General features: G+C 46.0%; 1 protein-coding gene across 1 annotated transcript; it reads right to left on the bottom strand.

Moving 5' to 3' along the window:
• Positions 1 to 6620: 6620 nt before the first annotated feature.
• LOC112877799 (anti-sigma-I factor RsgI6-like) lies at positions 6621 to 9311 on the bottom strand. Its single transcript, XM_025942172.1, has 4 exons — positions 9254 to 9311; positions 9059 to 9105; positions 8124 to 8373; positions 6621 to 8020 (listed from the first exon to the last, which is right to left on the bottom strand). Exons 1-4 carry the CDS (start codon positions 9309 to 9311, stop codon positions 6621 to 6623), a joined length of 1755 nt encoding a protein of 584 aa, XP_025797957.1.
• Between the last annotated feature and the right edge of the window lie 797 nt (positions 9312 to 10108).

Here is a 10108-nt window from a genome sequence, read left to right as displayed (position 1 = left end):
GCAAAACGGACCGAACTAGTACAATTAATGCACAAGTTCATGCCACGAACTCGTGTTAGAATTTTTCACAACGAACAAACTAGATCCACCACATTGGACCGCAAAATCATGTTTTGTGGTGTTTGTGACCGTTTCGTTACTACACGAACTTCGGAACAAAACAGGCCGAACTGGTGCAATTAATGCACAAGTTCGTGCCATAAAGTCACGTCGGAATTTTTCGCAATGAACGCACCTGATCCACCCAATTGGAACCCCAACTCATATTTGGGAGTGTCTCCAACTATTTTGTTGCTGCACGAACTTCAGTGCAAAACCAGTTGAACTGGTGCCATTTGTGCACAAGTTCGTACAACAAAGTTGCGTCAGAATTTTTCGCAACAAACGCACCCGATCCACCCCATTGGGCCGCAAAATCAAGCTTTAGGGTGTTTCCGGCCATTTCGTTACTGCACGAGAGTCGGTGCAAAATGGGTTGAACTGGTGCACTAATGTACAAGTTTGTGCAACGAAGTCACGATGGATATTTTCAAAACGAACGCACCCTATCCATCCCATTGGACCCCAAACTCATATTCTGGGGCGTTTCAGACCGTTTCGTTACTCCACAAAAGTTGGTGCAAAATGGGCTGAACTGGTGCAGTTAGTGCACAAGTTCGTGCAACGTAGTCACGTCGGAATTTTTTGCAACAAACGGAACCTATCCACCCCATTGGACCCCAAACTCATGTTTTGGGGAATTTTGGATAGTTTCGCTACCCCACGAATTTTAATGCAAAACGGGCTGAACTGGTGATATTAATGCACAAATTCGTGCAATGAAGTCGCGTCGGAATTTTTTGCAACAAACGGAACCTATCCACCCCATTGGACCCCAAACTCATGTTTTGGGGAATTTTGGATAGTTTCGCTACCCCACGAATTTTAATGCAAAACGGGCTGAACTGGTGATATTAATGCACAAATTCGTGCAATGAAGTCGCGTCTGAATTTTTTTCGCAACGAACGCACCCGATCCACCCCATTGGACCCAAACTCATGTTTTGGGGCATATCAGACCGTTTCGTTACTGCACGAACTTTAGTGCAAAATGGGTCGAACTGGTGCAATTAATGCACAAGTTCATGCCACGAAGTCTCGGTTCAATTTTTCGTAACGAATGCACCCGATCCACCCTATCGGAACCCAAACTCGTATTTTGGGGCGTCTTGGACCGTTCGTTATTGCACGAACTTCAGTGCAAAACGGGTAGAATTGGTGCCTTTAATGCACAAGTTCGTTCGACAAAATCATATCGGAATTTTTCACAACGAACACACCCGATCCACCCCATTGGACCCCAGACTCATGTATGGTGCCTTTCGGATCGTTTCGATACTGCACAAAAGTCGGTGCAAAACAGGCTTAATTGGTGCAATTAATGCACAAGTTTTTGCAGCGAAGTCGCGTCAGAATTTTTCGTGATGAACGCACCCGATCCACCCTATTGGACCCCAAACTTATGTTTTGAGGTGCTTTGGACCGTTTCGTTACTGCACGAAAGTCGGTGCAAAACAAACCGAACTGCTGCAATTAATGCAGCCGTTCGTGCAACGAAGTCACGTCGGAATTTTTCGCAATGAAAGCACCCGATGCACCCCCATTTGACTCCAAACTCTTGTTTTGGGGTGCCTCAAACCATTTTGTTACTACACGAAAGTTGGTGCAAAACAGGCCGAACTGGTGCAATTAATGCACAAGTTTGTGCAACAAAGTCGTGTCTGAATTTTTTCGCAACGAACGGATGTGATCCACCCCATTGCACCCCAAACTTATGTTTGGGGCGTATCGGACCGTTTCGTTACTACACGAAAGTTGGTGCAAAATGGGCTGAACTGGTGCAGTTAATGCACAAGTTTGTGCAACGAAGTTGCGTCGGAATTTTTCGTAACAAACGGAACTTATCCACCCCATTGGACCCTAAACTCATGTTTTAGGGCATTTCGGACCGTTTCGTTACTTCATGAACTTCAATGCAAAACGGGCCGAACTAGTGCAATTAATGCACAAATTCATGCAATGAAGTCGTGTCTGGAACTTTTTCGCAAGGAAGGCACCCGATCCACACCATTGCACCCCAAACTCATGTTTTGGGGTGTATCGGACCGTTTCATTATTACACGAACTTCGGAGCAAAATGGGCCGAACAGGTGCAATCAATGCACATGTCTGTGCGACAAAGTCGTGTCAGAATTTTTTGCAACGAACGCACCCGATCCACCCCATCGGACCTCAAACTTATGTTTTGGGGCGTCTCAGACTGTTCCTTACTGCACGTACTTCACTGCAAAATGGGTTGAAGTATTGCCGTTAATGCACAAGTTCGTGCAATGAAATCACGTCAAAATTTTTCGCAACGAACACACCCGATCCACCCCATTGGACCCCAAACTCCTGTTTTGGGTCGTCTCGAACCGTTCATTACTGCACGAACATTAGTGTAAATGGGTTGAACTGGTACCATTAATGCACAAGTTCATACCACAATGTCGCATCGGAATTTTTCGCAATGAACGCACCTGATGCACCCAATTGGACCCCAACTCATGTTTTGAGGCGTCTCCGATTGTTTCGTTGCTGCATGAACTTTAGTGCAAAACGGGTTGAACTACTACCATTTATGCACAAGTTCGTGCAACAAAGTCGCGTTGAATTTTTTTGCGACAAACGCACCCGATCGTCCCCATTGGACCCCAAACTCAACTTTTGAGTCGTTTCCGACCGTTTTGTTACTGCACGAAAGTCGGTGCAAAATGGGCTAAACTGGTGCAACTAATGCACAAGTTTGTGCAATGATGTCATGACGGATATGTTCGCAATGGACGCACCTGATCCATCCCATTGTTCCCCAGACTCATGTTTTGGGGCATTTCAGACCGTTTCGTTACGGCACGAACTTCGGTGCAACACATGTTGAACTGATGCACATAATGCACAAGTTCGTGCAACGAAGTCACGTCAAAATTTTTCGCAACGAATGCACCCGATGCTCCCCATTGTACCCCAAACTCATATTTTGGGACGTTCCGAACCGTTTTGTTACTACACAAGAGTTGGTGCAAAATGGGTTGAACTGGTGCAATTAATTCACAAGTTCGTGCAACGAAGTTGCGTTGGAATTTTTCACAACAAACGAAACCTATCCACCCCATTGGACCCTAAACTCATGTTTTGGGGCGTTTTAAACTATTTCGTTACTGCACGAACTTCGATGCAAAACGGGCCGAACAGCTGCAATTAATGCACAAGTTTGTGCCACAAATTTGCGTTAGAAATTTTTGCAACGAACACAGCTGATCCACCCCATCAAACCCCAAACTCATGTTTTGGGATGTCTTGAACCGTTCGTTATTGCACAAACTTCAGGGCAAAAGGGGTTGAACTGGTGCCATTAATGCACAAATTCATGCAACGAAGTCACGTCGGAATTTGTCACAATGAACGCATCCAATCCACCCTAGTGGACCCCAAACTCATGTATGGCTCGTTTCGGACCGTTTCATTACTGCACGAAAGTCGGTGCAAAACGGGCTGAACTGGTGCAATTAATGCACAAGTTTGTGCAACGAAGTCGCGTCGGAATTTTTCGTGACGAACGCACCCGATTCATCCCATTGGACCCCAAACTAATGTTTTGAGGCATTTCGGACCGTTTCATTACTGCACGAAAGTCGGTGCAAAATGGGCCGAACTGGTGCAATTGATGCACCCGTTCGTGCAACAAAGTCGCGTCGTAATTTTTCGCAACGAACGCACCCGATCCACCCTATTGGACCCCAAACTCATATTTTGGAGCGTTTCGGACTGTTTCATAACTGCACAAACTTTGGTGCACAAGTTCGTGCCACAAAGTTGTGTCAGAATTTTTCACAATAAATGCACCTGATCCACCAGTCATAGGATCATCCACCTGACTTTTAAATGGCTATGGCAATCAGCCTGTCAAAACAAACATAAGGTGTTCTTCTGGCTTCTCCTCAAGGACAGATTAAGCACCAGAGATATGCTGAGGAGAAAGAATATGCAACTTCCCTCTTATCATTGTGTTTGCTGCAACTTAGGGACAAATGAAACTCTCCCACATCTTTTCCTAACCTGTTCCTTTGCACAAGCATGCTGGTTAAAGATCCATATTGTTCTCCTGGAAGCAGATCCATTCCTAGCACTTAATGAGGTGAAAGCTCAACTTAATGTACCTTTTTTTATGGATATTGTCATAATGTTCTGCTGGAGTATTTGGATGCAAAGAAATGATTTCATTTTCAGAGGGTTTCAACCCTATCCAGTAGCATGCATGCGAAACTTCTAGAAAGACTTTGCCTTAGTTATCCTAAGAGCTAAGAACAGGAATAAATTAGCTATGTCCGAATGGCTAGAAGCCCTTGTGTAATTTTGTTGATTATTTTCACTTCTTTTTTTGTTTCTTGAACAGCCTTTGTGTAACTTTGCTTTGTTTCTTCTTTTTAATATATAATTAGTAGGGGATCACCCCTCCTGTTTCATCAAAAAAATTCTACACATCAATGCAACCAAAAACTCAATAAGCAAAGATTAAGAAGAACAAAAAAGGCTCAAATTTGTTGTTGGGGTTTTTAGATCTAACCTATTTTTTGGAGATTTTTGGACGGTAGGTAAAGCAAGAACGGGTAAATACTCTCACCGATTAACCATGCTCTGATTACCATATGATAGAACACGCTAAGGTTTATTCTTGATATTTCAATGAGAGTGGGGGATAACTCGATTTGAGGGAGGATCGACGTTGTGCTGCCCAACTGAACACCACGAGGGGCTACACCTTAGTGACAGTTACACCGTCTCCGATTTGTGTTGTTCTCATTGCGCCAAGGACAACCTTGAACCTGCAAGCAAATTGAAAAACAAGTAAGAACAAGTGGATAAGCAAACATCACATAGACCTTGTCCAAAGGATAAATCCGATACACACAAGATTGGGGTTCTAAATCAAGCAAACCAGGTGGTGTAATTGACTCACGCGTTTACAAGATAGTAGCATTAGCTAAACCTGCATCTAAACAAAACAAGTCTCAAATGGTGGCTACTATTTCTATTTATAGGTAGACAGCTACCAAGACGTATTGGATGAGCCATAGGACGTTGGACGCTCCCCTCATGGGCTCTACTGAAAATAAGGCCCAAAGGCCCAACAGCTCAAGTTCTGTGCAGCCTAGAGGTCCCAACATTATTTGGCTGATTGTGCTTAGCTCGGCATGAATCTGATGACGAGGTTGGATCCATGTGAAAGTAGACTTTAAAATCTTTCCAACGAATACTCATGGGCCTCAAGCAACCTCCAAGTGAAGAGTTATCACCATCTCAATCTTGCGCTTTCTGCATGTTCGAAAGGCTTGTCCGAACAGGCTGATCTTTCTCCAGGTCCTAATTATCTGGTCGCATCCTCACACTTGACTGGTTATTCACCCATGTTTATAAATATAAATAAAGCATCATCATAATCATAATTTAGTAGAATCCAATTCTGAGAACTATATGTTTCGACGGCTAGAAACAAATTTACCTAAGAATTAGAGGCATGTAAGCTTGATCTCTAGTTAGGCGATTATGTTATCTTGCTGTCCCATAGGTGTGGTTGTATCAGGAGCAAGGATGTCCACATCCGCTATTAATCCCAAACCGGAAAGGGCATGCATCTTAAGGAAGGCCTCAAGCACCACGCTGGATTCCTCCTCCTCGGGACTCATGAAGATCAACGTGGATGCTGCAATAAGAACTTAAGCCTTGCTTCGCCGCACAGCTGTGTCGCGTGTAATGGGAGGGGCGCGTTCGTGGGTGTCTCCACGGTGGTGACTTTTGGGCATCATTGATCCGGAGAGGGTGGAAGTCCTAGCGTGCTAAATTACTAGAACTGGCGAATGATCTCTCTCAAGTCTCAACGCAGGATCAGGTAGGCAGTCACTGCATCAGTGCAGTTAGAAGCATCGAGGGTGGAGGAATGGGGCCAGTTCAAATGGCCATATCGATCATCATGGAGATCAAGGAGGCGACGGCGGTCTTCCAAAGGATAGAATTCGTTCACGAAAAGCGAGACTCCCATCACGGCGCACATAGCTTGGCCATCCAGGAGCGCGTTGTTATATGATTTTGTAGGCCGACATACTGTCTGTGGTTTCTCGATCCGCCAAATAGCCTCTGTAACACCTACTCAGTTATAAGTTAATAGAATTTGGTGCTTCCTAAAAAAAGAGTAAATTTTTTAGTCTGACTTTAATGTGATGGTTAAAGACTAAGCTAACTGTATTGTTTCCAAATTCTAAATTAAATCCTCACCAGACCATGTCTACCTTCACACACACACAAGCCGAGCGCGCAGGACAGTATCAGACAAACATATGGGATGCAAAAACCATTGCTCACTCTGTTTTATTAATACTTACCATTATAGCTTACAAAAAATCGCCCCTAGCTTATGAAATTGCTAATAGGTCACCAGTTGTGAACTGGACTTGGAGCCATTGACCCACATCTCTGGTCTCCTCTCCGATTATTCACAACAAAGGGAAAGAAAAAGTATGGACTAAAGAGCTGCCGCGTCACATTTCCTACGACTTGATGTCGATTCTGTGCTCCGACGCCGACGACGAGGTGTCGACGGTCATTGTGTGGACGGCGGGGCCTTTGAGCGACGGGTGGGTCACCGTGAACTTGTACTCGCCGAGGGGCAGGTCGAGCTCCACCGCCCCGTCGTCGTCGGTAGTGGCGGACGCGCGGTGCGTCTTCCACTCAGCGATGAGCTTGTCGACGAGGTCGCCGACGGGGAGGTTCTTGAAGTTGTTGTCCGTGAGGCACATGACGTAGCAGCCTTTGGCGTGCCATGCTGCCCACATCACGATGCCGTCCACGTTCGGGTGCGAGAACCCTTCCCTGAGCACCTGCTCCAAAAACTTCACCTGGTTGGGGCTCTTGACGACGTCCACCTCGGTGAGCCACATGGGCATCTTCAGCCTGGCGAGCGTGTCCAGCGCGCTCCTCATGTAGGGGAGGTTGGGCGTGGTGAAGTGGCTCTCCAGGCCGACGCCAAGCTTGAGGCCGCTGTTGCCGGGGTAGCTGCGGATCTGGGTCATCTTGGCCACGTACTTGCTGGGCACAGGGTTGGGGTCGCCGGGCTGCTCCAGCGTGTTGAACTCGTTCATGAAGAGGATGGCGCTGTGGTCGATCTGCCCGACCTGCTGGTAGATCTGAGCCGACGCGGTGGGGCCGAGCTTGTTCTCGAAGAAGCTGAAGTGGAGGTTCTCGTTGACCACGTCCCAGTGGATGACCTTGCCGGCGTAGCGCGACACGACGGACTTGAGCCGCTTCTGCATCGCGGCCTTGAGCTGCGGGAGGCTCATGGGCGTCACCCACTTCATCTGCGAGTTCTGGTCGTCCCAGAACACGTTGTGCCCGCGCACCTTGATGCCGTACTTCTGCACCAGCTTGAGCATGGCGTCGGGGACGCGGTAGTCCTCCTGGTTCGGGGTCCACTCGGTGCCGTACCACTTCATCTCGTTCTCGAAGGTGGCGACGGTGAAGCGCGTCGAGAACCACTTCTCGTACGCCGGGAGGTCCAGGATCTCCTTGGTGATGGCGTTGCCGAAGGGGAACCCGAGCCGGAGGAGATCGATGCTGACGTTGGCGTGCGCCATCGGCTCGTCGTCGGCGCCTTTGGCAACCAACCGGATGGTGCTCCTCCGCGTCTTGTTGGCGGAGAGGCGGGCGTGGGCGTCCCACTCGTCGAAGGTGAAGGGCTGCAGCGAGACGCTGTCCACCCAGATGTCCACAGAGGCGGCGTCGCTCTCAAAGTAGATCTCTCCGTGTCCGGAAGAGTAGGCGGTCATGCCTCCCTTTAGCATGCTCCAGCAGCCGGACTGCGCGATGACGGAGCCGGCGATGACGCGCTCGCCGTTGGGGGCCTTGATCACAGCCTTCACATGGGCTGTGCCATTGGACATCTGCAACCACGCTGCATATGCGCACGCATGCACGAGGCACGTACACGGCCGATCAGGAAGATGATGAGCACTACTGCAAACAATCTATGCTGCACGGCTATCACGTAGGAGTACCTGATAGAGTGTAGTGCATGTCGCCCGTCATCTGAACTCTCTGGTAGACGCTGTGGGAAGGCAGCAACTTGCCGCTGCTGGATAGGTAGCTTCCCGCGCCATGCACCACCGCAAACTTGTTGCCGGAGGGCGAGCTGCTCACGCCGGCCTTGATGTTCCGGAACGTCGACCAGCCCATCAGTCCGCTGTTGAACTCGCTGTTCTGGATGACCCCGCCGTTGTACAAGGGCTTCATAGGATCGCGAAGGCACTGGAGATTTTTTTTTTGTCACAGATAAGAACAAGTTCTATTTGCTTTTTGATTCGAGCAAAATTTATGGACTGTCACTTAATTTTGCGTCGTCGTCTCATGCTTTCTTTTTCTTTCCTTGAGGACTTAGCAGTCATAAAAAATTAAACATAGTGAACGTGAACTTCATGGAGAGTGGAAGAAAAATAACTAGAGTGATAGATTGGAGGACAAAATGGTTTTGCTGGATATGACTACATATTAAATAGCTTTGCTTGATAAGCCAATATATGTTTTAATCTAAAATACGCGTCTTGGAAAAATTAGTGCCCAATTCTAAGAACGTAGCTTTGCTTTTAACTTTTGTCCGGTGAAACAGGATCTGAGGTGTTCTAACTTTTTAAATAAAAATAAGAGGTTATGAACCTGCTCAAATAAAACTTGACAATCTCTGTCTTACGATGAACATTTTCTCATTTGTAAATTCTTCCCAAGAGATTCTCATTGCTCAATTATACACAGATTTACTTGAAAAATATCATCTCGGTATTTCTCAAACGCATCCAACTCTTAACGGAAAAAGTTATCATCAAGTAGATGCCATTGAAAGTTTATTTTGTAAACTATTTAATGGGTAGAAGCCATGCTAATGTGGGTAAGAGGGAAATGTAATACATGGATATAGGAAACAAACAACACAACTTGCCTCGATGCTTGCCGTGTGATCATATTCTACAGAAAGGACCATGCACCCTATGACATCAAAAAAAGGAAGACAAACATCAGCAGGTTGCCCCGAAATTACACAAATAAAAACAAGAGGGAAGCACCAAGTCTTCTTGCATTATAGGAAACATTTTGCACGAAGACGAAGGACAGCGCATGCACTCCAGAAACTAACCTTGAAACAGAGCTACCAAAACGAATGAGAGCACAAGCTTCTCCATGGGAACCCTCATTTTGTGTTAATCTCAGCTACTAGTGATGATATGACTTGTGGGAGGAGAAGCGAATATATATAGCCATGAGAGCGGTGTTAGTGAGTGGTAAAGAGGTGGTCTGATCTGTCTGTTACATTGAATCGGTAGTACTTAGCGACAGAAGTGGTAAAACACAGAGAGACAGTCTTGCTAAATGAGTGGACGAAGCTTAGTCAGGATATTTATAGGCTTGTAGTGCATGAAAACTTGTATTAGTAAAAGGACTACGTCCATGTATGTAACAGAAAGACGTATGTGTACACCAGACATCTGCCATCGACGTACGTCTACACTAGAGGTCTGTCGTCATGTAGCTGATTTCCAATGTCTGAATTCTACTGTTACAAATTGCATGATTTCGAGCTACCATCCAAAGCATACTAAAACCGTAGGGCTAAATTTATAAATGAACTCCTCACCTAGAAATCGCTTTATACCTTTGTAATGCCCAATATCAGATTCAAGTAAAATATGTTGTATGTATCCTTGGTATTGTTGATGAAATTTGGTTGAAAATTTGAGCCTTTCCTAATTTTTGGAAGTACAAAATAAAACTAATGTATTTCAAAGCTTCTCTGCATCTTCTACAAATTTCTTGGAGCAAACCACAGATGATAGATTAAGATTAATTTAAGCATAGGTTCATGGCCATTCCTTGTCTTTTTGGTTCTAGAAAGGACTTTATAAACAAATAATGGTAAGTGCAAAATTTGAATGAATAGACTAAACTAGAACAAAAGAAAAAAAAAGTGGACGCCATGGATTGGGTGCCATTG

Source organism: Panicum hallii, chromosome 9 (genome assembly GCF_002211085.1).
Source record: "Panicum hallii strain FIL2 chromosome 9, PHallii_v3.1, whole genome shotgun sequence".
Classification (NCBI taxonomy): domain Eukaryota; kingdom Viridiplantae; phylum Streptophyta; class Magnoliopsida; order Poales; family Poaceae; genus Panicum; species Panicum hallii.
Note: the sequence above shows the minus strand (reverse complement) of the source record. Positions and strands in the feature narration are given on the sequence as shown.